At 40.2% G+C, this 27942-nt stretch overlaps 1 protein-coding gene across 1 annotated transcript in view; it reads right to left on the bottom strand.

Annotated features, from left to right (window-relative positions):
• Positions 1-354: 354 nt before the first annotated feature.
• Positions 355-27942, bottom strand: part of ddb1 (damage-specific DNA binding protein 1) — a 47693-nt gene continuing 20105 nt past the window's right edge. The window contains exons 10-27 of the mRNA XM_034116491.1: positions 26278-26380; positions 25494-25569; positions 25297-25405; positions 23910-24088; positions 21731-21894; positions 19903-20010; positions 17936-18143; positions 17660-17755; positions 17240-17351; positions 16240-16363; positions 14118-14282; positions 13599-13693; positions 10362-10532; positions 8770-8879; positions 7347-7516; positions 4323-4425; positions 3593-3716; positions 355-1010 (exon numbers count right to left, since the gene is read on the bottom strand). Coding sequence (XP_033972382.1) covers positions 927-1010; positions 3593-3716; positions 4323-4425; positions 7347-7516; positions 8770-8879; positions 10362-10532; positions 13599-13693; positions 14118-14282; positions 16240-16363; positions 17240-17351; positions 17660-17755; positions 17936-18143; positions 19903-20010; positions 21731-21894; positions 23910-24088; positions 25297-25405; positions 25494-25569; positions 26278-26380 — 2301 coding nt within the window. The 3' untranslated portion in view covers positions 355-926. The remainder of the gene's footprint in view (positions 1011-3592; positions 3717-4322; positions 4426-7346; positions 7517-8769; positions 8880-10361; positions 10533-13598; positions 13694-14117; positions 14283-16239; positions 16364-17239; positions 17352-17659; positions 17756-17935; positions 18144-19902; positions 20011-21730; positions 21895-23909; positions 24089-25296; positions 25406-25493; positions 25570-26277; positions 26381-27942) is intronic.

The raw sequence follows: 27942 nt of genomic DNA on the forward strand, positions 1-27942 counted from the left end.
GGGATTACTAACTAAGGTCAGTAGGATTCGACGTCTGGGAATCATGAATGTCTTCATTGCCAATTTGATAGAATAGGAAATGGCATATTCCACATTTTTACCTTGTAGTCGTACAAGAGGATATTCTACGCCCCTAAATATTGGGAGCAAATAGATTTCATGTTTCATTTTAATAGCTGTTGAGATATTTCAGTCTGGACTTAAGAAGTGAACAGACCAACAGACCCACATTGCCATCCCTAGAGCCACGCAGTTAGCGTAGCTAGAAATGAAGCATATTCATTGAAAACGTTGCCTATTACTTGTTATAAGAGCAGAGCCGCCATGTTCTGAGGACAAAAACCAACACAGATGTCAACAGTACTAAAGCAACGTTTATTAGAATAAACAAAAAAACATCACAGAGACAAAATAGCTATAAATCTATCTTTTTCCTCATTTTGTTTTTCATACAGCGTGGTAACTCCAGACTATAATTATATCTTGAAAAGTGAAAGCCAGTCAGATTTAACTGTGGGGTTAGGTAGAGGATCTGTTATGGTCACAAATATCCCAGAGAATGTTTTTGGTGAGGAAAATCTCTGATTTCTCCTATTTATAATCACACATTACTCCACACAGACGCAGTCACACAAGCACGCACACACACACACACACACACACTCAACCAATGTCTTCACTTTGGTCTTATTGTCGTCCAAACAGGATGCTATGCACTTCGCCCGGAGACTCTGGTTTGATGTCTACGTGCGGCACCTTCAGTGCCTTACCGGTTTTACAAATCATTGAAGTCTGAAGGACGAACATGCACGCACTGTTTATTTATAACTATTTACAAATCTGCAAAACCCAAACCGTTCCGGGGCTTTTTGACCATTGCTCTACCTCGGGCACTCTCCTCTCACTCAGGGGGGGGTGGGACATGGTTAGTGGATCCTCGTCAGCTCCTCCACTATCTTAATGACCTCGTCCACTGTGGCCTCACGCTTCATGCCGCTGCCGTCATCGATCTGCAAGTGAACGACAAACAAACAGTGAGCCTCCACATGAGAACAACAGCTAAACAGGTGAGGAAAGGAAGGCTCTTTTCTTTACTCTACAATTAGTATCTAGAAATGTTTCACCTTTTTTTGGCAATTGTTTTCAGTTGTTCAGAGGCAAGATGCTTTAAGAAGCTCATAAAAATCATCAATGTATAATTTGTCACCTATTTTTGTCTTCTTCTGCGTTTCAATGTGACCATCATCTGGTCGTCTTTGTTGTTTTACACCCTGCCCTTTAACAGTAGGATTTAATGTTGAAATGAAAGCAGTTCGGTAAACTGCAAAGACTTGTCGATTCATAGATTAGATGAGAAGCAGATTTAATTCATAATCAACCCTTTTGTTCAAAACAATGCAAACATTTCAAACACCTGACAGTTCCAAGTACCTCAATATGATAGTTAGCTATATTTAAGACTCTTGGTAGGAAATTGGTAAGGATGGCATCACACTATAGGAAATTAAGACCGGTGTTTCTCACTGTTCTCTGATTAATCAAGCTTATCGTCAGATTTGGATTATGACCTTAATCATCAACTGCAGCACTAATCACAAATAAGATTACAGGTCTACCAGTAATTATTTTAACGGTGCATATTTGTATTTGTTTAAAAATGTAAATGAGCAACTGAAGAGGCAACATGTTTCCTGGCTGTCTATTAGCTGGTCTTAAGAAAGAAGTAAGGAAAATTCTTTGTTTGTCAGCTAAATACTTTTTTTAAATACAAGGAGTAGAAAAAATACAAAGCAGAATGTGTTTATTTGTTTATCTGCCAAAAATGATCTAGCCACCTGTTCTACCATGAACATTATTCCCAGTTCCCACACACAAAGCAAAGGAGCAGCTAATAAAACTGTCAAACGGGTCTTTGAAATTCAACACCGCTTCCAGCGGTGTCATTACGTCATTTTCTTAAATGTTTTATGTGAGGGACTGCAGATGGAAATTAGCTCAAAGCTAAATCTGGCATATTTACGCTTGACACATTTTATTGTTTTAAGTGTTCATTGATGTGCATTGTCCCTGCTAAATAAACGATAACAAATAAATAAAAGCCAAATAAACAAATGACAACAGTTTTTGTTGGCTTCTCCCCTGGATCACTGTTATTGGAGCAGAGGCCCAGACTCTAATAACAGTGATGTCTCCGGACCTTTCCTTTAACCTGGGCCGAGCAGCGCACCGCGCTAGTTTTAGACCAACGCAGTTCCCATTCTCTTGCCTGGCTCCAACATTGCGCGAGTAGCACATCTAATGGCTCTCACTATGCACCCTAGGGTGTGATGGTCTTATAATGGGGTGTGGTCAGGCATTGCTATCTTGAAGCCGCAGAAAGACTCCAATGACGAAAAACCCAGTTTGAGGTCAATGGCAAAACATTTTTTGCAAATGCCGCATCATTAAGATGCTTTGAAACATGGACGCACTGCAGAACCAATTAATAGTGGTAATGTTGCATTCATGTTAAGGAAAATGCAATGAGCAGGCAGAAGGTTATAATTGAAAATATAATGAAGTAAGCCTCTCAGGCGTTCTGTGCTCTCGACCTGCAGCATGTTGTCGGCTCCTCTGCTCCCCGGTGACTGCTCTGACCGGAGATCAGCGCCACAGACGTGACTCGTGTCATAAGCAGCCCATTCCCGCTGTCTCCCACTCAGAGGCTCTCCACACATGTTTTTTCTATCAAAATGAAGAGCCATAAGTGCTGGTTGTGCTCAGCGTCTCCTCTCCCCATCTGGCACACACTCGTTTCATTGGGGCTGATGTTTCAGAACATTTTTGCTGTCCCTCTGCAGCGGAGCTCAGCTTTATTCCTCAATGGGTCGCTTCGCAAAGCAATACAGTTTTCATTATTTATCAATATATGTTTTTAATTATATTTTAAGTGTTTATTATCATACAATGATTTAGATAGTTTTGGGAATCACAATTGCGGAATTCTATATGTTTTTGATGCCTTTTCTTCCTTATATGCAGTCAAATGGAGGTGTGGATGGTACAGGGGATTTAGGATTGGAGACTTGGCGTGGCAGAGCGTCCAGCGGCAAAGGACAAAATACATCTGCTGTGCAAAGCCGCTTTTGCAATTTGCCAAATCCACAATTTAAATATCCATGCGCTGGATTGCACCTGGCTTTGAATGGGAATATGAGATGCCACACTAATTGGTTTAAATTGACTTAGAAAACACCTATGATTAATTTAAGACTACAACCCAATTGCATCTTACATTACGCACAGATTATACACCATTTATCGAGCGGAGGTGGAGTTGGATTCCCCCCTTAATCCAATTTTGACAAAGCACTATAAACCCGTAATTGGGTTTATAACAGGTCGCCACAAGCTGTTATCACAACCTGACAATGATCAAGCTGTTGAATACGCACAATACCTTAGCGTTTAATGTCCTTGAGTATGAAGACATTCAATGTGTTCACAACATTGAACAAGTCTAGATATATATTTTCAGAGAAGTAGGTAGGATCACATTTCATCTGGTTGTACTCGCAGTGTGTGAGCCTGGATGAGCGTGCTGAGCTCCTACCTGCAGAGTGCTGACGACCTCCTGCATCTTGGCTCGACCGAGATCCAGGAAGCTCTCGATCAGATCTCCGTCGATGAATCCCGTGGCCTGCTCTGTCTTGCGCTCTGTGTGGAAGGACCTCCAGGTGCAGCGCAGTCAAGGAAAATCAATACAAGGATGCTGTTTCGCCTAAGGATAGCACTTTAGGTACAATATCACATATTTGACCTCAGGCAAAGTCAACAAAAATACAGTATGATATGTAGGAAGTAATACAAAACAGCTAAGGTCGCTGGTTGAATCTGTACAGATCTGGTATTTAAAGTTTGTACATGGATTTTAATGTGAGATGTTAATTACAAAACACCTCCAGTTCATCTGGGTTGAAATCACCCTTCATTTCTATATCAACATGTAAAAAAAGAATCATTGAAATTATACAAATTGCCTACAGTTTGAAGTTTGTTAAAATACAATAGTGACTATCAACTTTCATCACACAATTCTGACAATTATTTTCTTGATTAACACCATTAGGTCTGAAAGATCTATGAAAACAGTGAACATTTTCCACACGGTTTCCCTAGAAACCAAAGTGGCTACATACTGTATAAACGATGTTATGCATTTGAAGCTAATTAAAGCATCCATCATCACTTTGTCACTTCCCTGCGTGTTTAGTTGCTTCAACCACACCTGTAGTGCGGGTGGTGAAAGATGGAGGAAAGGTGTGAACATATAAGAAGGATATAAGCTGTGCTCGATCTTCCCCACGCTCTTGATGACTTTGTTGAGGCGGTTCTGCAGGTCCAGGAGGAGACTGTACCAGCCCTCAGACAGGGACGTCACCAGACCTAACACACACACACACACACACACACACAGAGAGAAACGTCAACACAACCCTCTCCCCTTTTTTTTAAGGTGTAAGGTTCAAAACCACACTTCACTGCAGCAGATGGTAATTACACTGGCTTCAACACAGAACTCATAAAAGCTTTATAATAAATAAATAAGAAGATCCTTAGTGTGATCACAAGTCTCCTAATGCAAGTTTCATGCTTGTTCGCTAAGACAATGTAGGGAGTAAAGTAGCATGATTTGAATGCTTCAATCATTCATGACCAAGACGGTTTATTTTGAGAGAAATGTCCCTGTAAATGTCTCAGAGCTTTAAGGGAGTATACAAGTGTTCATGTTCTGTGAGTGCTTCAGTTTGATGCTCCGGGGAAATAAATTGCACTGAGATTGACAACGCACTTTAAAAAAAAAAAAAAACGTGTAAATTAACAGGCATGGGTTAGGCAGAGTTTGTTTATATTCGTCAGAATCTAAGTAAGTGGGGCAGGGACAAACTGGAACGAGCTGGTGGATTACTGCTGATTATTTCATTATCAATTAATCTAGTTATTTTCATACCGGTTTTTATTCTATTTTATACGTTTCTAAAAAGAAAATTAGAAAAAAAATTGCATAACAACTTGAAAGAACTCGTTCTGTCTAACCCAACATACCCAACTCGCTAACTGACTCGCAGTCAAACAACCAGAGAGGATTTATTCACAGAGTTACAAAATGCAGAACATCTTCACATCGAGAAGCTGGAACCAAAGAATGGATTTGTGGATTTTGTGTATGCGAGAAACCCCTGGATGTGAACCAAATTAGCACCATTTTTTAAGTACAAGATGTGGGCTTATTGGACTCAACTTTCCCAAAATGTGCAACTCTTGGGACTGCGAGGCAGATGTTTAAATAATTAATCGGCAAAATGAAATAATTAAGAATAATGTTGAGTGATGTTACAGTAAAGAGAAAAAGGAGTGGGAGCTCACATTCAGAATGTACTTCAGATACATATTAAACACTAAAATATTAACTGTTTTAAACTTGCGAAGGACCATTTTCATTGAGCTCGTAGCATTAATGTCATAATCGGTACAGTCATGTGATGCAGAGATGTTTCGCTTGATTTAACTTCAGTGTGACCACTCTGAATAATTTAGTAGGTTGTATGCAGTACATACTGGTTGAGTATGTAATATGCAGTATGTATGCAAACGCAGCCATCTTCATTTGTAACATCCATCACACAATGTCTAGGTTATGAAGACAAAACAAGTTTATTAGGAGTTCGTCCACTTGGTTGGCAAGTTAATGGTGTGGCCTGCAGCTTCTTCTCGTCTAATACATCAAAACATGTCGAGGAGCGATAAGACGACCCGAGCTATTTTTCTTCATTACACACTGAAGCCAATTTCAGTGTACGGGCTACTTCAGAAAGTTTTTACTGGGATGTACAATGGTGGATCTCATTTCCTGTTAAACTTTCCTCAGAGACTTTTTAAAGAATAACACAAGGTGTCGAGGTGGACTAATGTGCTGTGCTGTTGGTGCAGTGAGGGCGCAGAGTGTAAATTACTGCTGTGTCACAATGATGTTCTATTTCTCATCTCTGACATCATTAAAGCCAGCCTGAAAGTTACTGCTTTAATCTGAGAAATGAGGTGTACAACTATCATCTCTTTGCTCTTTCTGAAATGGAAATATGAGCTCTGAATAAATGGTTTTGGCAAAGGTTTGTGTACTCAGTAATTGGTCTGAGTTCAGCTGCTACAGCATCAAAGTTACAAGTGGAGGTGAACCATTAAAACGTAATGTTCACACTGTTTGTTTCTGGCATTTTGCTGACTGAAAGTCGACTATTTCAAGATGCCTTTCACTTGATTTAATCGAAATACTTTATAACACTTGTTAAAATTGGCGACTGGGAACTTATCAGAGGGTTTAGAGTTTCAGATGTCAACTGTTTTCTAATGCTGCGTTCACACCGGACGCGATGCGACTATTCGCTTCGCTCTAATCGCTCCTATCGCATCGCTCTAAACGCTGGAGGTTCACCGCGGCTGCCAGCTGTGTTTATGCTGCGTTCAAACAAGACGCGCTGGCTCGGGAGCTACAACTACAACAAATGAACATATTTTACCGTGATTAAATTGTAATACACGTTTCTAAATGATGCCGAAGTAACAACATACTGATACCGGTTAGTAACAACCATGAATTAATGCTTTGACGAGTCTGCAGACAAGACGGCAGGCAAAACACCTTTTAAAATGCTTGTTTTCTGAATGAAGATCGGATCAACCAGGCTAAGCTTGTTGTATATGCTCATTCCACACTCATAACAACGGCCTACAGACATAAATAAAGCAGCGACTGTATTCACCATGACACAGACAGTCTGTGGTTTGTACTTGTTTAACTTTTGTCCAGTTTCTGAACATATATGAGGAGCTGTGAGCTCTGTGTGCTAACTGCTAACAGCTAACGGCTGATGTTGTGTGGTTGAACGTCAGTGACGGCGGCTGAGATTCTCACCGCTGATTGGCTTCCGCGAGAACGCGTCACGTGAATTTGACGCTCGAGTTGAAAAAATTGAACTCTCGCGTTTAACGCGGCACCGTTCAATCGCGTGATTCGCGCCGCCCCCACCGCTTCATGCGCGCCGTCGGAGCGAATTCGCGTCTGTCCGCGTCTCTGCATTGACTTTACATGTAATCGCGCCGCCCCCAAACAGCGCATCGCGTCCGGTGTGAACGCAGCATAAGTCTGCAGATTATCTTGAGAAAACACGTTTTGTTCATCTCCACTGAATCAAAGCAAAGGTTGAGCTTTCCTTAGATGTTAAAATATTCCTACAGCAGGTGTTCAAATCCATGCAGGAAATTGTGTGTGTATGCTTCTGCGAGTGTGAAATTGTCCGTGGGCCTACCAATCATCCCGTTAACGGTGCCGAAGAGCACGGAGCCCTGGGTGGGGGTGGAGCTCTCGCCCAGGTTCTGCAGCACCAGCGAGCCGTGGCAGAAGACATTTACAAACTCCCCGAGGTGGAAGACCCCCACCTCCTGCAGGTGCTGCCGCTCCTCGTCTGTGGTGGCCGCACTGACCGTAGGAAGGACGGTGGGAGAGAAATACAAAGAGGGGAGAGGGAGCGATTAGGAACATGTGGGAGGTAGAGCGGTGAAGACAGGAGAGATCAAATGAGAGTGTAAAACAAAAATAAATGGATGGCAAAGTTAGACAATTTTGAGGGCAAAAGTGATTGATTAAGCAAAAGAAAAAACAAGAGGGGCAGAGATATCAAAAGTGTTGGAAAAGGTCAGAGAATGACAGAGCAGTAATGGATAACAAGGTGAGGAAAAGTGGGGAAGGCCACAGCAAGAGAGATGCGATTCAAAAATAAAGGTCAAAAGCATAGAGTGGTCCGACCTGATGTATTAGGTGGATAATTAGTGTTGGCATAATAACACACTCACTCTGACCACATCTTTCTTCCTTTTTATGAAATCAACACTCGTCTAAAAATGACTGAAGTGATGTGTGAAGCAGAGCGGATAATAGCTATGTGGTGAAATGACTCATACATTAAAAAAAAAAAATGGTGCGACAATGGAGTTAAAACACATTCCTATGAATGCTGCTGCTGTAAGGAGCATCATGGGACTCAGTAAAGAAGGAGCAACCTCTAATGACTTAAAGTTGATTTCAGTGGATATAGAGGAGGCCATTAAGATTATTTGTGTCAGTTCAGCTATAGAGGAAGAGCCCAAGGGATCAAACAAGTCTACTGGAAAGTAGGGCTGTGCGATTATGGCAAAAATCATAATCACGATTATTTGGGTCAATAATTGATATCATGATTATTAAATAAGATTATTCATTGACTTTGAAAAAATCAATTTATTGAACTTTAAAACAAATACAAATAATAATTTGAACAGTATCTTTTTAACTGTTGATTACCCTGAACGTATAATTCAACTGAAAAACCAATACAAAAATAAATAAAATAAATGATACATTTAAATAAATAATATCAAAATAGTAAATACCAATAAACAAGATCAACAAATATTTTGGAGCGCACTTCCACAAGCTACTAAATATATATAAATATGATAAATACAAATAAATGAGACCAAAATTAATTAGATCAAATATGTTGCACTGTCACAACCTAGCAAAGCAAAATAATTGTTTTTTTCGATTATGTTGTTTTCGTAATTGTGGCAGGCCAAAACGTTAAATTGCGATTAAAATACGATTAAAATACGATTAAAATACGATTAAAATACGATTAATTGCACAGCCCTACTGGAAAGGTTCAAATTCAGCTGCAGAAATGAGACACTCACCTGTCCTTCTGGCAGACAAACAGATTGAAGGCGTTCTCTGCCCCCAGGAAGTTGTCATCATCCAGGATTTCCACAGCACTCATCCAATTAGGATTAAAGTCACGTGCAATCTGAGGAAAAAAATGTAATAATCAGATATGTTGGGTAAAACGGTAAACAACGCAGAGGACTGATAGCAGTGTGGTTCGTGCCTCCAAGTAGAGACTGTATAATCTATGAGCAAAGAAGAGCTGACTGCACACAAGTGCTGAGATCCAAACCCCAGCCAGTGTGTTTCACTACAAGAGCCATAATAGACTTTTTAAACACCCTTGAAGAAACTCGCATGCCACAAAAAAGGAAGAAAATAGTGAAACGCCCGGAGCATCTGTACTATCTATGCAGGCCTGCACTCTGTGAGCATCGTGATTAGAGACTGTGACAGATGCTCGGCCCAAGAAGCTTTAGTGAAGAAAAAACCCTCTGTATTGTTACATTTAAAAAGACAAGAGTGCAGACTCTTAACTTTCTGGCTTTTTTTGCCTCGCATCACTTTAGGAGTATATACCAGTTGAAGGAATTGTTTCACATGTCAGGGGATATATTATGTCCTTCATTACTCAGCGTTATATTAGAATACCACTCATTAAAGAAGAACCTGGGGAGAGGAGAAGAAAGTAAGTGAAGTTATTGGCAAACTGAAAAATGCAAGTCCAATATTCACTTTATTTCCGCTCCATTTGTTTAGCCTCTTGAAGCGGTTTGATAAAAGTCCCCATAGACGCATAGGCTGACATTTTTGAATAAAAATGACTGTTAGAGTGTTGGGTTACTTTAACCACAATATACAATATGGAACTCGATATGTATTTTTGCGTCGTCTGTAGAATAAAATGTGTTTATAAGAGGGCAATAGGGCACACATTTATAAGGCTTTTCTAGAGCCCCTTGTTCAAGACCCTTGTAATATAAAAGGGTCCTCTGTTGAGCCTTATAAAAAGGTGTAAATGTGCTAGACAGACCCGACAGATGGTTCTAGGTACATTCCTTTGATACGAGCTCTCAGAGTGGACGGTTAGAAAATAAGTCAAAAAGGTTTCTCCTATTGGGACAAGCCGAAGAAACAAGACTATCCACGACACTATAAACAAATAAACTGAAACATATATGGTTCTTGTTGGTACCTTTATTTCTCAGTGTATTAGAACATTGTATTTCCAATAGTTACAAACTTCTATTTTCAATCTGAAGCTTTGAGGAATCATTTCTGAATAAATGTAAGTTATTTTCCTCACACTTATCAAACTGAAGCTCAGCACACCACAGCATGCCTTTACAACAGCGTGCGTGACTCTTCCTCAAATCTCTTTATCTTTCTGCCAATAATCAATTTCAACACTCCACTCATCAAACAGCTGGGAGGTAGAATTCAGCTACAGTGCTTGATAGAGACAGAAAAAATAACACTTTTCTGCCCCAAAGATAAGTCACACATCAAACCAACTAAATGTTTGTTTGATGTGAGAAGGGCCGAGAATGTAAAAGATAAAAAGACAGAGAAACCGCACATACAATCCTCGAGCCCTTTACGAGTACTTGTGTTATTTCCTCACCTCTTCAAAGTTGCCCTCCATGGGTTTGTAGGCCAGCAGCAGGACGGACCTCATCAGGTCTCCCACCAGGATGAAGTCTCCTTTGGTCTTCAGGTAAAGAGCCATGATGTTGTTGTAGTGGTTGCACTCGGTCCTCAGCTCCTTCTCAGCCGTCCACTCGTACAGACGGACCTGAAACAAATGGTTTGTTGTCACACAAGCTGCCAAGAGGTGGAGGATCGGCACTTAGCAAAGTGGAGCTAAAATGTCAGCCAGTTCACAGCAGGAGCATTCACGCTGAATATGTTCTGCTTCGGTGAAAGGTGATTACAGTGCATGTTATCAGCTGCCACGTTATGTGAGCTGGTGACGGCTAATTACACTCGCCGCTTCACACGATTTGCACCTTCTTACAATGTTTAAATAGTTTTTAGTTAAGTGACGGATTGACACTTTAGGCTTCTTTGCATTAACGATGCTGCACAAAAAAAAAGTTAAATCCTATTAATTCTCTAATAATGCATAACAATATAAATATATCTACCTAATCCAGAGACTGATATCGTATTTATCTCTTAAATGTATGTTATTGTGTTGGTTGCCAAGCAGTTAAACGTTTCCTCATTATCTAACAGGAAAAAAAACGTTATTGATTTTTGCTCAGATCCAGATCTCCTCTCTTTTTTGTATCAATTTCTTCAACAGCTTGGAAATATAAAAGGCCCGCAACTCCAATATTAACGGATACTGACATACATTTGATTTATTTATTTTTTCAGTTTAAGTGATGGGAAGTTATTCTGCCAAGAAAATGTCACAGGAACAAGAATAATGCATCGGTGGGCTGTGTTCAGATGATAGAAATGATTACAAACCTAATACAAAAAGGCATTTTACAAGCAGTAATGCCAGGTCACTCAAGTTTTGATGCTGTCAAAGAAGAAAACGTATAATGACAGATACACATTTTTATATTTTCTGTGATTAAACTGGGATGCAGTTGCTCCAAGACATCGAAGGTTAAGTCACTAATCACCATTTTTGAAATATAAATCTTTAAAGTCCAATTCAATAAAGAAGATGTTCAAGAAAGGAGGTGGTATGGAGTGGTAATGTGAGATGAACTCCAGAAATCTGCAACCCATATCTATTAAACTCTCAATATCTTAAAGATAAAGCTTCCTTTTCAAGCTTGTAATCCTTTAATCTATCTATAGCTCAGTGTGGATGAGCCAGTTATTACAGGACAGGACATGGGGTTCTTTCCCACTGTATGTCAAGTGGTTTCCCAGAGCAATCCATATCGGATGAATCTATTTCAATATTGCACTTTGAAATGACTGAGGAGGCACTTTTATTGCCAAGAGATCACATGCTTCTTAAACAAATCAAAGAAAGAACATTCTAAACACACAAATCATCATCCAGAGGGTTTCCTGCTGGTTACAATGAATTATCTCAACCACCTTACGCTCTAACTGTGACTACTATGATTGTGTATCAAACCTTAAAACTTAGATCTAAACACATGTTCAAATGCTTAGTCTTGGTATTTTTACAACTTTCAAGCTTTTATTTAAATATATGTTTTAACCTTATTGTGTCAAAACAGTATCGAACATTTATATATTCAGGTAAAAGGTATACCTTTTGTTGAATGGGGAAATTAGGGGGGAAAGGGTTGTAGAAGAAAAAACAAGCCTACAAACTTAGGTATTTAAAAGAAAAAGAATATCAATTTTATATTATAACAAAATGTAGGTATTGTATTTTATATATAGCATTTTTAAACAACCCGTAGCCCTATTTACATGTAGTGTTTAAACATTCTCACATTATCTGTTAAAGAATGTTTGGTTAAAAGAGAATTGAATGACAGCCTCCCAATACTTGGCTTTAGTAACTGTAGAGCAGGGGTTTTCAAAGTGTGGGAAGGTGAGCCTCCCCTCAGAGAACATAAGAACAGCCGCGCCGCCCCCTCCCAATTATTATTGCTTTTATTATTATTGTTGTTGTTGCTATAATGCAGGGGCATTCAATTGCATTTCAAAGAGGTCCAGTAAGAGAAAATGTCATTAAATGCTCTGTTTTCGCTGTCTACCTTCCGCCATTTGAAATTACTCCGACTGTTTCTCTCCTCTTGTCTCGTCTCGTCTCTGTGTGTGTGTTTGAATCTATCGTACTGACTCACTGAGTAGCGTCACCTCCTTAAAACATTAAAAAATAACTTTTAAAAACCTTTTTATCTTTATGTTTTAAACATATTGTATAAAACTCCCCCACTACTTGGACTATTCCTTGCACCCCTCTAGAATAAGCCCGAATGGTCTCAACCATATTGCATCAGTAAGGTGCACTTCCAGGGTTGTGAATTGAACATGTAATTGTAATTGGGTGTGTGGTATATTTTCATGCACGGACACGCATGTTCCACAACACACAAACTGAACAACACTCAATTCCGATCGCTACCAGTGTACTTGCGATCTTGTTACATCGCAAGTACACTGGTAGCGATCGGAATTGAGTGTTGTTTAGTTTATGTGTTGTGGAACATGCGTGTCCGTGCATGAAAATATACCACACACCCAATTACAAGTTCAATTCACAACCCTGGAAGTTAATAAAGTTGTTAAAGTTGGAACAGCCTGTGGACATCCGTTCTTCCTTGCATGTCGGTCGCCGACACCTTCTTACAGAGGACAGGCTAGGTGGGGGAACTCGGTCTCCACAGAGAGCCAAAAGTGTGCAAGTGTCACTTTACTCATCTTTTTCTCGTTATTTTTTTTCTCACGCTGCGCCTACCCTGAAGCTCTCTGGCGCCCCCCAGGGGAGGCGCGCCTCACACTTTGAAAACCGCTGCTGTAGAGGGTATCCAGTTATTTATATCAATCTCCAATGTAAACATAATCATGTTACAATTGGCAGTTCTGTTTACATATGGGCAGAAAAACAGAAGCAGAATTGAGACACGCTCATTTTAATACCCGGACTACGTGATAAAGTCTTGTACAAGCAACGCCTTTAGAGGTGCACTTGAAAGAAGTCAGCTCCTTCTTTAAAGGCTGAGACTTTGTTAACAAGTCTTTCAGCAACTCTGATAAAAACATAATATGTCAAACATATTTCAAATTGTAACCTGCACATTCATTGTCAAGATGCATTCATTTAAAGTCTTCACAGAGAGTGCATGAACAGAGGTGACAGTGCGAGAAAAAGTCAAGTGCTGACAGTCCAATGCCAACAAGCACTACTTACTGTGCTATTGATGCTGGCCAACAGTTTGCCATTGAACTCCACCATAGAATAGACAGCTCCTTTCACCTCCTTCTCAGCCACAGTTTGCAGCTTACCTGCAGGAAAGAGCACAGTGTCTGTCAGCCAGATCGAAGGCAACATCAATGCCCACCTTAACTAGCACAGACAATATCTTAAATGAAAAGCTAAGAGTCAAATGAAAGGCAAGCAATGAACCTTGAAAGGCCCAGAGTATGAAAGAGAATCAGAGGGAATCAGGAGTGGTGAGAGGAGACAAATCTGATAAGAAGTGATAAGAAAATGATTAAGTGAGAAGGGAAACAAGAGGAAGGTAGGACAAAGTGTCCCCCAGTGAAAACACAGGACAGAGGGCGGGGGGAGAAAATGAAACCGGGTGAAGGATAAAGGGAGCCAAATGAGCGGCTGGAGAAGGCAAACAGAGCAGGTTGATGGAAAAGACAGGGGAGTGTGTGTGTGTTTGTTTTCTTGAAATAGAGAGAATGAAGAAGAGATACTGACCGTCGGTGTAGTGGAAGACAATGATGCGGCCCTGCTTGGGCTCAGCCTCCTCTGGGTACACCATGGCGGTGCCGACGATAAAATACACTGACGGGTCTTTTCCCAGACGACATGACACCATGCTGAGGGCATACTCGCTGGGGAGGAACTGATGGGCATGGAGGACTGATAGAGAAATAAAACATAAACACCTTAGGAAGCTGAGTGGGAGGCCAGCACAATCCATCTTGCTTTAATAGGATTTCACATTTATATGTTCATTTTTCATGACTCTCCGCCGGTGTTCAGTGAGATAGGATGCTTCTTGTTTATTACAAATGAAGTCTTTTTGTCTTCTAGAAACATGATAAGGTTCACAGACAGCTTTTAAACAACAGATTAGGAATGTATGCCAATGCGGTTATAATAAGGTATTTCTTTCCACCCAATAGCTAGCCCATCAAGCCACTCCCATAGTAAAATGTATATAGTTTTGTGCGCTGGCAGATGCATACAAAAATACAATGCTTTTCAAAATGTACACATTCAATGGGCAACATAAGAAAGCCTTCATTTGTAAAACATACCATTTATTTTAATGTAACAGATCGGCCTGTCGTATCGGAGCAAATGCAGGTTTTTGAGCAACGAGGACATTTATTTTTAAAGCCTTTATCGGCTGATGACATACCTATATCACGTCTATAACTTTTTATTTCCCATTAACAACCAAAGTGAGCACATCTTGAGGGTCACTTACCATCCCTCACTGCACAGGAAACTGTGTGCATACACATTTCTGGCAAGTGGGTTATTGCAAAGTTGAATCATGGACTGTTTTATCTTCTAAATAACTTTCAGCTACCATGGTGGTTTGTTTCAGCTTGTGTGAGTGTCTGACTGCTTGTTTTTCTTGCCCTATTCATGTCTATTTCGTGTCATATTCTCTTCAGTTAACTTTTCAGCGAGTTCAAAGCTAGCCAAGACTAGGGAGATGTCTGTTGCTTGTTACGTCTAAATATGTCTGCACAGTGTTATTTATTTATTCATCTCCCTCACGCTCCTGTTAGTTTTATTGCATCTGTCAGGGAGGCTCACCTTTCCATTTATCACTGGTTTTGCTCATTTTTCTAACACGTGTGGGCTTTACCATGGCAGTGAATGAAGAGCTACATGGTAAAATAAATTGGAGCCTGGGGAAAGGTACAGCAATGGATCACATTAGGCACAACATCAAGACAACCAGAAAAATATGCATCCATTGAGGCGTATTTAACACAGGTAATGTGGATTAAACAGACGCTAAACAATGCATAGCCGTTGTTTATGACTGAGTGCTCATTATAGACCAACCTTATTAGAAATAACTGCAGATTTCAGTGCTGTTGCAGTAACTGAATTACTGTCTAGACTATGTATATGAACCCTTCATTTCCTCCTAAATAACAGAGTACCACTCTCACTGGGCATCTGCAGTGCATCAACCATACTCTGCACTACTGCATAACAAAAGCTCCACATCTGATTGATAAAATCCTCCCATGCAAATGAGCAGTTGTCTGATCGCACATTGATACATTTCACTCAGCTCTGAACATTATGTAAAAAACCAGTCCCTTATTTACATATCATTAACATATAACATACCCTAATGTATGCTGATGTGGTAACTATTAGATTTTTTAAAGGGAAGGCTTGGCGCAGCGAAATTTGCATTGCAAAACAGAACGGAGCAGAAACCTGCCACATTCAATGGGCTTCAACATGGAAATGTTCCGCATGACGCCCAACGTGTTCAATCATTAGGTTTTCCCATAAAGAGCCTGCGTGTGCGTTGAATATTGAGGAATAAAAAAAATCATTCATGGAGCACCTAAAGTATAAAAGGGTTAATATTCAAATAGGAGATTAAATCAGGGATGACGACATTGCTGAAAACAGATAAATAAAGCTTGATTGGTAAAATGAGTGTGCTGTGCACCCATTTGGAGATCACATATAATCATATAAAAGCTTGATGATGAGTGCTAGGACCAGGCTTTGTGTTTTCTCCATGCTGAGCACAATGATTTATCATCAGAAGCTGCATATGAAAGCATCAGCTTTGCGGGCTCAAAAGGAAATGCTCATCCAGCTGTCTCACCTTCAAAGGTGTGCTGATCCACCACCAGCAGACTGTGAACCTCCACCTCTTCACCAAAGGAGGTCTCGTGGGGAGAAGTGCTGCTGGGAAAGAGCTTGCTGGAACTCACGCTGCTGGAGAGAGCCTGAAGGATGGAGATTTATGAGGCAGGACAGGGGGGGAGGTGGATACAAGACAAATCTAATAAAGGCTGTAAAGTCATTCAAATCTATATTTCTGTGTGAGCTCCACAGCACAGACGGCACCATCTGTAGCACCAGATGTGCAGCTTTTAAAATCAGGTAAAAAAAATTCTGGTCATCACGTGTGAGGCTCTAGCTCTGCTTTGTTCCCTCAAAGTTGTGTGTTGAAGCAATAAATACAAAGACAAATGAAAGTACACACATGTCCCCTTGGGGAGAGGACAGAGCCAGGCTGAGTGGACGCCACACGCCGTCGCTGAAAATCTGGCTGAAAATACTTTTTTGTTATCTCTCGAGTCCAAATCTCTTTTTGATGTTGGTCCTTCTGTTTTTTGAGCAGCTGCATATTCACTCTCAGTATTCCTTGACAACAGATCGAACAAAAGATGATTGGGCTTCATGTATTTTTGGACTCAATCGTTAAACTTAGAGTATTATTTCTAGTACCAATGTGTCTCTGCAGTGGCAGAAAAACAATAGAAAATGTTTCAATTTGGATTACAACTAACTATTTATAATAATGATTTTGGGGGCCTTGTAAAAGAATCTGTGGAATAACTTTGAAGGTAACATCCTAATTTGCTACAATTCTCAAAACTATAAAAGTAAAAATCATCACAACAGTTTAATGATTTAAATGCTGGTATAGCAAATCTTTCTCCGGTAGAAGATAAGTAACAAGACATTTGTTGTGTTGACAAGCTCCCAGTCTCACCTTATAAATAATGTTCTTAGTCAGCACACCAAGTAAGATACACATGCAAAACAAACAAGCCCTTGGGTGTTTATTAGCTGAACATAACATGGAGCTAGGGTACCTGGGTGCTGGCGCTGGGGCGCACGGCAGATGTGGTGCCGCTCACATCCTGAATCTCCACCCTGCTGGATAAAACACCAAAACACTGCGAGACCTCCTGGTAACAGATCCGCCTGGTGGAGAGAGACAAGGGGATTGAGGCAAGGCAAAAGGCAAGACCTAAAGCGCAAACAAGAGTAAGCTAACAGAAGGTGTTATTTGACAAACTCAAGTGTCGGTTGGCACTTAAACGTTTGAGAAAAAAAACAGGAAACAAATGTGTAAACATTACCAACAGGAGAATGCAGCTAAAACAGAGCAAACAGAGCAAACAGGCAAAGCCAGTGCAAACATGAACAACACACAGCATATTTGTAAAGATGATGGGTCTAAATGTTATTTGAGGGTTCATATTAACTAAATATTTGTACAACGGACTGACCTGGGGGACTCGTAGAGGGGAACCGTGCGAATGTGGAGTTTCTGAATCTCGTCGATGGTGCCGATGGTCAGAGTGCTGTTGTTGGCCAGAGCCAGACTGAAAGAAGAAGAAAACAAGATGCAGCATTACAAGAGGGAAAACAAGAAAAATACACCCATTGCCTACAAAAACCAAAACAACGTTTGACTGAATGCATTTCTCTAGTCAACAGAAAATTCCTCCGAACCAGCTATGCTGAAGATAAAACCCACGAGCGGTAAAAGTTCTGCTGCTGACCTGTCGGGGTAGCCCTCAGAGTTGAGCGGGCACATGTAGTTGACCTCCTTGAGGTTGACGTTGGAGAACACCAGCTTGTGGTTGGAGGAGTAGATGACGGTGGGTCTGTCGGAGCAGGCGAACACGTTGGAAGTGGACAGGGATCTGAAGGTCCTCAGCACAGTGGGCTGGGTGCCCAGCGTGACCTTCTTGCGCTCGCTCAGGGCGCCTGCGGGAGGGAAATCAGATGGAAACACAACTTTAAGTCTAGTTAAAAAGGTGGTGTTCAAATTTTTTTTTTTTTTAATAACTTGCCAAGCGCCTTCAGCCAGTAATGTTTGTCCTTGTGTGCAGAATATTTATCTCCTTTTTAATGCTCATAAAACCTTTTGGTTAGCCCTTCAGCCCTGCATTGAAGCATCTGCTTTCTTTAGGTTTCTCCACAAATGTATTCACGGTTTTTCTTTTAATTTGTGTACAACTAATAATACTGATGCCCTTGTGCTTTGACCATGGTGCAAAAAGTAGAAATACAATTATATGCACACTAATATCCTGATGATTAAATTAATAAAAAATAGGAGAAGGAACATAAAAAAACCCTATTAAATTCCTATCCCTGTTTACATGATAAGGTTACTGATTACTGATGGCAGTTTGTGCAGGAGGTCCTCTGAGCCTTGACAATAGAACTGAAGCTATAAGACGATTGGTCGATTAATCAGATAACCTTTAATAATCTGCAACTTCTCTGACAATTGAATAATTGATCAAATGTTTATGGTATGATTCAAATATTCAATTAATTCAAAAAAACATTGTAGCCTCACAAGGTCGAATAAACAATATGTCTCCAATCCATCCATGATGCATCTATTTAGAGGAGCAGTGTGTTGAATCGATGGATCTATTGGCAGTAATGGAATATACAATTAATATTTATCTTTAGTGCTAGGGTTCGGACATTGAAATTCCTCAACAGGCAGTATAGCTTTAAGAAAAATAAAACATGTGTACAAAAAATGCTGAAAAGAGATGCACATAGATAGAAATATCTATGCACTGGAGACAATTTGCTGCAAACCCAGGCAGAGAGGGGCTGAGTGAATCGATCGGTGCCTGAAGCAGTCAAATGAAATATCATAGTGTCATGTTATTCTGCACTTGTTGTCTTCTTATCTCTACTTTTGTATGTATGTATATAAGCCCCACAATGTGGATCAGGTTCACAGTTTATATTTAAACAAACAATGTGGGCTTTGCATGGGAATGTCATCATATCCCCAGCACACTGGTCCTTTAAATGGACCATTTGTTGGAGCAGACAGCCGTTCAATAGTGCAGTAATGTAAGGGCTCTAGCTCTAAACAACCTGTAAAACGGTTTTGTTTTTGTGGCTCTTAATTTCCTCGTATTGTTCTTTATTACTTGAAATTACATCACTTGGGTGTCAGGGCCAGATGATGTCATTTCAGTTACATCACCCAGTCTCAGGCATGGAGACTAAACATTTTAACAGCAAGTGCTTTCTCACAAACTGGGGGTTTGGAGTTTGAAAGCATTTAACACTCAGGGAGCATGTAACAAAGTGGCACAATTGAGAAATATCTTATATAACGTAGGATAATGTGGTTCTGGAGCTTGACATCATACTTGGTTTAAAAGTGAGGGAATGTCAGCCGCTGCTGCTTCCATTTTGATGGCACTGAACAACCAAAATAGAGCTAAAAGTGCGACTAAAAATGAATGAAAACAACGCTCCGTAACAGCTGGACGTGTGAATCTGCAAGTTTGCTACGAGCTACACAGTATCTGCACCATTACATCCACATATAATGCTGGCTGTAATACAATTCTTCATAAAATAATAATCTTGAAATGTATTCAGACCGCTGCCTGCGGCTCTGCCTGGAGGCACTCGTCGGCCGGAGGAGTTTGAGAAGCTCTCATGGAGCAGTTGTAGTTGTGGTGATGGTGTGAAAACCTACCAGTCTGCAGGTCCAGGCCAAAGTAGAAGAGCGCCCCGTCTCCCAGCGCACACAGCAGGTAGTAGCTGCCCTCGAAGGTGGTCATTAGGATTGAGCGAGGGATGATTTCTGAGGACACACACAGACTCGTGATTTATTTTTCCTGTACTCTGGAGTAACAGGCTCACAGATGAACCACAAAGTGATAAATGTCTGCTAAAATGTCTTTGTCAGAAAAATCAATAATGGTTGTCGGCCAGAATGGCCGGTAACTTTTGGGATAGAAATAACATTTGAATGCTGCAGGGTAAATATAAAGTATTTTGTCTTTTCCGTTTAACATCAGCTTTTCACTGCAGGACAATTACATCAAAACAGCATTGGCTGTGATTAAATGCTTCTCGGGGGACTTTCCACCAAACAACGTCTGCAAAAGTCGCTACTTGGGAAGTTGCATGTTTCCATGGTAACACCAGAAATACCATGAAGTAAAAATCTATAGTTATATAATTAACGTTAACATAATTGAGTACAACTGTGTTAAGTCCATCGTCAAAACACAAAGCTTTCCTTTTCAACATTTAGATGAAGATTTTAATTTGAAGTTTTCCTGTCTATAATTCCGTTTTTCCTTCAGTCTGTCCTTGTCAGGGGAGACCGCCAGAAAGTACAGTTTGTGCAGTGAGCAGCTGTCAATCTCACACACTTGGAAAATGAAGTGTGACACTGTGGGAGAATGTCTGGAAATATTCTTCATGGGTGAAGCATTCAAATTGGAGCCCCCGAATGTGCCGGATCCCCATGTTATGAAACATATTCTCTGGTGACTGCTGACAAAAGAATAAGATTATCCAAAAAACGTAGTCAAGCCCTCTCCTGCATATTAACTCATTCTAAGTTTAAATAATTTGCAAACATTTAAATACCACAGTTAATGCATTTGGGATGGCAACATACTTCATTTTGAAGTACGTACTTCGGAGATGTAATTTACATCTATTAATGAAAATGGAGATAAAGACCTGTTCCTCACTAACATGATAATAAGTGAGCTTAAGAGAAGTTAGATTTGTTATAAACTTTTAAAATTGCCAACGCTGGCTGTTTGCCCCCCAATAACCGTCTTTTAATAACCTATTGATTTAAAAAATCGTTCAAAGTAATTTAATTACCAATTTATTTGTATTTACTACCTTGATTCAATAACGTAAATAACACTTTTTACTTATTGTTAAGCCAGTGACCTTTGATTGTCAAATATGTATCCTTATATCCTTGAATCCAAGTAAAGGTTTTTGCTTATTTGAAAGGAATTTCGTCAAGGACCTCCTGGGATATCACATTCACAAGACAGCGCCGAGGCATAATAACATAAAATGGTGACTCTAGAAAGAAAAGTTATTAAGTTATTCTAAATATCTAATTTAAAAGGTTTGTTCCTGGCCTTTTTGACTGTTAGGTCATTGTGCGCTCCTTTCATAAAATAAGTAACTGATGTAACCGAGATACAAACTGTTCACACAGATTTAATGAAAGCGTCACCTGGCCTGCATTCAGACTGTGGATGGTTCAGGGATAATGAGCATCGAGTGACAAAAACATCTTGCCCTTCTAGATATATTCTTTAATTTCCTCTTGATATGTGAAACATCTTTTCTTGCTTTCAGAGAGAACGTGGGTTATGAATCACTGCTTGGTGTATCTGTGAAGCCATTGTATGTGCTATTGAGCTTTATATAAAAAGAGACTCCACCTGACTTTACATGATCTGCGTCTACATCTCTCTCTCCACTAGTCACTGAATGCTTCCCTTGTCACTCAGTGGCATTGTGCCCTTCTGTTCTCTCACCTCCGCCCAGCATTTCCTTGTGCAGGGCAGTGAAGCAGGGCAGTTTGAGGACCCGGGCTGAGATGTCGGTCCACAGTCCCACAGCGCAGAGCGGCGACTCACCGCCACCCTCCCCCAGAGGCGTGATGTCCAGGCAGGCCACCTCGTGCTCCATCTCCATGGTACTGAGGAAAGTGTTGAGGAAGTGAGAAAAACAGTCGCATGATGGTGTACGACGAAGTTTCACACATCATACATGTGTTGGTGACACTAAGCAGTCACGTTTTCTCTTCTTATGTGAAATAAGAATTGAGAACTGCTTCAGTGAAACAACCATTAATTTCCTAGGAAGTGTAATGAAGAGAGGTTAAACTATTATGAAAATGAGCATGAATAGAGTAAGAAATAGCCTGTATTGCAACAGGAAGAAGCTACTTAATGAGGCAAATATAATGGAAGGATAATCACTTTATGGTGTGTGGAGCACTTGCGCTCTAATTGCATTACAGAAGAGTATTTCAACCATGTTAACACCTTGTATCTATCTATTGCTACCTAACATTTACAGAATTTTGCAACTCATACAACAAGATGTAGTAGATGTAGGCCAAACATTATTTCACAGCTCTGGTGAGACACTGCAGTGTCTCTTTTGTTGTTTCATCAGTAACAAACAATCTCAAGGCTGCAAACAAACAGTCTGTGCTTCAAGCAGACCTTGTGGCCTTTTTTTACAAGCTGTGTGTCTTTCTCAAGAAAGAAAATCATTTTGTGTACCCTCCACTTTTTCAAAAATGCTGTAAAATAAATATTGTCTCAAAGCTGTTATATTGCAATAATGGCACGAAGCCAGCCACAAGGGTAAACCACAGCAGCAACGTGAAAGAAATACAATCAAATGTAAGACTTTACAATTCTACTGCACCATTCAGACTTTAAAAATGAGATGCAAATCCCTCAATTCAAACTTTTCCACAGATACGAAAAGAAGAATTACAAAAAGAAGGTTAGTTGGTGCAGGAAAATAATAACATGTAACCTAGTTAAGTTGTTTTGGGTACACAATTGTATCGTATTTACTTTTCAATTAAACTTTATTAGTAAAACTCATTTTTTAATATTGAAGTCTCTGCAGTCAACTTTGTAAGCTAAAATCAAAGTTACTTGACTAACTAAGGGCATGTTTATGAAGATCAAAGCTATGAAGGGATGAGGTCAGACATTTTTTGATTACTCTTAAAGCTTTTCTGAATTTGAATGCTGACCCAGTTTTTAGGCATCTCACCATCAAACCCACGGATAGACAGGATGGGGTTTATACAAACGGTTTGACATTTTGAGTAATAGGCTTAGTTGCTCCCCCTCTCGCGAGTTAGATAGGAAGCTTGATACCACTCTCATGTCTATACGGTAAATATGTATGCAATATACGGTGAATGGCTGCTATCAATCTTTTTATCCAACTCTCCCCAAGAAGGTTAATAAGCTTCTCTCCCAAAATGTTAAACGATTCCTTTTAAGCACACATAATGTTGATCTCCTTTTGGAAGGTCAAACCAGGAGATCTCCAGACATCCTGAATTAAGATGCAGCGAACGTCTGTTTATAGCAGGGGTGTCCAAACTAAGGCCCGGGGGCCAAATGCTGACCGCGGGCGGGCCATTTGGAATCGGCCCTCAGCTAATTCAAAACGTATAATGGAATATGTCCCACAAAGGAAACTTGTGCTTGTCTTATATTGTACTTCTTCAATATATATGTAAAACTATATTACACAGTAGTATTCATGTGTTAATAAGTCCACTTTTCAAATAAATGCAGCCAATTAAAAATGAATCTAAGTTGATAAGAAAAAAGCCCAATAAGTTATTTGCATAACAAGCTTGAAATATACCCTTCCTGTTCCCCTTACTATAAGCAATCTGAGGTTTCTGTTTTAAGGGATGAGCTGAACACTTTTTGTAACAAAATAAATGGACAGCTGTAATGTAGGCTGTTTTTTTCTTAAGGCACTTTTAAGTATCAAGCCTAATTGACCTACATTTGATTGATTTTGCTAAGTTATAACTGAACTTATGAGGTAATATACCTCACCTCTAGTGAGTGGCCCATCCCTTCGTATATGTTTCTGTATGTGGCCCTCAGTGAAAAGTTTGGACACCCCTGGCTTATAGCTTGACCATGATCAGCTGTGTCCTACCTGATCTGTTTGAGCTCTCCAGCCAGGATCTGCAGGTAGTAGAGGGCTCTTCCCACGGCGAGCACCACCTGGGTGTGGTTGCAGGCAGCCACGCTGATGTTCCTGCCCTGTGGCTCCTTCCATTCGCTCACTAATGCCTTGCTCTCCTGGAGCACCAGGCGCACTGAGCCTGACGTGATCTGCAGGCACACAGTTTTTACCCCTTTTAAAAATGTCACACTGCACAATATTTCTGGGAAGTGACAGGAAGGATGATGTGAAGTGCTGAGTGGAAATGTGAAGACTTTTCAAAGCAAGTCTCATTGTTTATATGTGGTTCTTTGCCAGGATTGTTATTGCCTGTTTTTCAATGAATGGAAAGAAATTATGATTTATTGCAAGGAGAACTTTTTGACTGCTCCAATAAGCCAATCAAATTGCTTGTTTCAATGGGTAAATTAAAAGGCTTGTTCCATTGTGCCAATTCAATGCCCAACACTGTCTACCACAATGTATTTGTTGTCCACAAATCCACTGAGAGCCAAAGTAAAATTCTAACTCCACATCAGGTGGCTTAAAAGAAAGTCTAAAAATACATTACTGGAGCATCAAATCGCATGCCACACGCCTCATTAACACTTCCTTTCTTCAAGCCATCAGGTTGCTGAGCAGTTATGTGAACATGCAAAAACAATTTAAACCTTGTTGCTGAAAGGTCTTACTGCATATTGGGTCTAATGTTTTTCATTCTTTCGGAGTATGTGAACCCTGTGTATAAGGCAGAGTGGTACTGTGCAAAAGCATGTCATTGTATTCTGAAACCAGTTGACAATATAGTTCAACTTGCCTACCTTACATTACTGAAAATGATCTTGCATATTCACAGTCACATTAGCGTAACATTTATTTTCTGTAAGTATACCAACTCTGAGAAGCAAGAGAGAAAAAATGTCTTGCCTTAAAGCAGAGGCATCGTTGTCATAACAACCTAAAGATTTATGGCTGACGGTCTAATAGCTGGCAGAGCTCCCAGCAGGTTACATGCTCATTTAAAAAAGGCAGACTAAAACCTGAATTTAAATAAAGTGCAATATTCATCTCAACCAAGTGTAAAAAACATGAAGTCTCTCTGCCAATCATATTCACAACTCCCCTTTGAATCATGTATGACTCAGCAACAGCTAAGTATATCTTACTAAATGGAGAAAGGCCACAGTTGAATAAGTTATTTTTCTATAATTTATTTAGAACATTTGACATCAGATGATTTCTGCTTTGAAGTAGGATGTGGAAGTACTTTAAAAGTGCGTTAATCAAATGAGGGTCAATGTTAGACTAACTAAAGCATGTTTTTAAACACACACACAGCACACATACATTATGTATAACACAGTGTGTGTGTACTAACTTGAATGAGTTGTTGGTGCGCCACGTTGCCGCAGTAAAATGTCTGCTGGTTGTCCACAAAGCCGGGAAGTTCTGTCTCCTCGACTTCCTCACCGCTCAGCATCAACACTCTGGGGGAAAACACACTCTAAAGATAAGATAAAGACAGTCGGAATTGACTCTCCGCTTATCTTGCATTGCTGCACGGCAAACACTCACCGCGTCTGACCCACGAAAGACAGCACCAGCATGTCATCTGTCTCTTTGCCTGCCTCGGAGCGGAGCGGCCACAAACCTTGAAGGGAAATGGAGAGAGGGTGTTGAAAGGAAAAAGTTACTTTCTGCAACATTCTGCAGAGAAACACAATATCCCACTGATCTTTTAACTATTCCATCTGTCAAATGGTCACATGCTGGAAGATGTACAGGTTACGGATCGCTTTCAGAGCCATTGATTGGCTGAGTGAATAATCGTCTCCCATCAAGAGGCCAGGGGCATGAGGCAGGAGCTGAGGCTTTAAGGAGCAGAGATGGTCAATAAAAAGCTGAAGCCGAACAAGAGCGAACAGACCTTGCCTAACCTGCGTGTCTCATTTAAGAATGAGAGAAGTGTCTCGGGATAAGAACCTCATTTTGTGAGATTAAGAGGTGTCTGCCATAGTTAGACCTGATGGGATTCAACTTGACACTTTACAACTGCAGACATTGCAGTGTTCATTGGTTTGCTAAATGAAAACAAATGTTTCCAAAGCCAACCTTGGCAATGTTCCTGTTCTTTTGAAAGTGCAGAGCCAAGACCTATGACACCTGCACCATCTGCTCACATGAGGAGCTTGGAGGAGCAACAGCTGGTGTCTTGGCCGAGCGAGTAAAACAGATGTTCAGGTTGTAGTGACGCCAACTGTCAATTCAGTTAAAGAATACGTTCCAGAGAAATTCAAGTATTGAGAGGGAGATGGCTGAGAGACACACACATATGCACACACATGAGAAACACACAAACCTTTGATTCCTGGCAGGTCGATGCTGGCATGCTCATGAATCCCAATGCCGTTGCGAATGATTCGGAGAGAACCTTCCTTGAACGCACCTGAGCAGGTCACCAGCTGAAAGCACAACGAAAGACATTAAGACATGAAATGAAATACAGGGGCTTTGATTTATCCATCTTTGTATTAGAGTTTATACGTAGTTGTTCCTATTTTCTACTTCTTAACTGTTCTATTAGCCTAAAATGTTACTTATATTTTACCAAAGCGTGGTCTTATTTTGAAGATTCAAACATAATTGAATTCAGTTATAATAACAATGTAGCAGCTAATTAAAACTGATGCTAATCAAACTTCTTTGAAAAAGAAAAGAAAAAGGTAAAGGGTTCATTGTTTTCCAATCGGTCTTACGTAATCATCCCTCACAGTTTATAGGCAAACTTCCTGGTTAACCTTTGACCTACCAAACTTCTCTTTTAAATGAACTTACTTTGTTTAATGAAATGAAAGGGTTTAAAAATAATCAGATTTAATGCTGGAGCAACATTAACTTTTAATATGCCAAAATTATCATTAGAATATGTTTTTTATTTAATATATTTCAGTGTTTAGATTTTTGCTGTGAACCGTTCTGCAATATCAAATATAAACCTGGATATTCAATAGAGCTGCATTATTCAATGTGGAAAAAAATATGAAAGCTGCAGTTTCATTTTCTTTCAGCCACTACTCCTTGCTTAACTTCTTTGTTATTATTATTTGTAACAGCAGTAGTTATTATAGCCAGGTTTCATGGCTGTTTGCACCAATAGTAGACCTCGTAGTGGAATTAAAACGAAAGGTCTCAATGTCATCCAAAGTACATGTTATGATAGAAGTAGTGACAGAAGTCAGTGTAGCACAAACAGTGGCAGCTGTGAAGGATTTCTGAATCAATATCCGTTTATGAGAGAGCTTCTCCGAGATTGCCGGTTCAAACATCAAACAACAGCGCTGAGATCTTTCCCCCTGAAGGTAAATCATTCTGTAGAGTCAGACTGGAGCGCTTCAGAGTGTTATTTATTCATCCTGTCATGGTGCGGTAACAGGATTAATACCTGAGCTTATATAATCTCAGTTCCTACCACCTGCCACCAAACAGCTCCGATGGAAAAACCCACAGTGAACCTGGCAACCCAACCTAACTCCCCGAGTGTGTTCTCAAATGCTCTCACACTATCACACTCTCAGGGGACTAAATCCTGATTGTCTGACCCTTAAATATTGTGTATGTGTATTTGTTATTATTTTATTTGATCTGTCATAAACCCCAACCTGGTTTGCAGTTGCCCATCTGTGAATTCAATCATTTTTTTATGCATTATTCTCAGAGAAGTACGTTTATATTTTTGCCCTGCAGCCTAGCATCAATCCTGTCTTAACTATGTTGGAAAGTGTATGCAGCAATTAACCAGGTCAAATGCTCTGTGGATTTACTGCAAATAGCAAATTAAAACAATTATTGGATTCAGTCCTAGTCCCAAACAGACGGAAATGAGCCCGAGTGTGAGAATGAATACAGTGTGTGGCTGATTGTGTGCTGGTCTGGACCCAGAGTGGCTCTTTGCTCTAGTGGACTGCTGCCTTTGGAAATACATCAAGAACCCTGAGGCCTGCTGTTAAACCCTGCCAAGAGAACC

The sequence above is a fragment of the Trematomus bernacchii genome, unplaced genomic scaffold, assembly GCF_902827165.1.
Source record: "Trematomus bernacchii unplaced genomic scaffold, fTreBer1.1, whole genome shotgun sequence".
Lineage (NCBI taxonomy): Eukaryota > Metazoa > Chordata > Actinopteri > Perciformes > Nototheniidae > Trematomus > Trematomus bernacchii.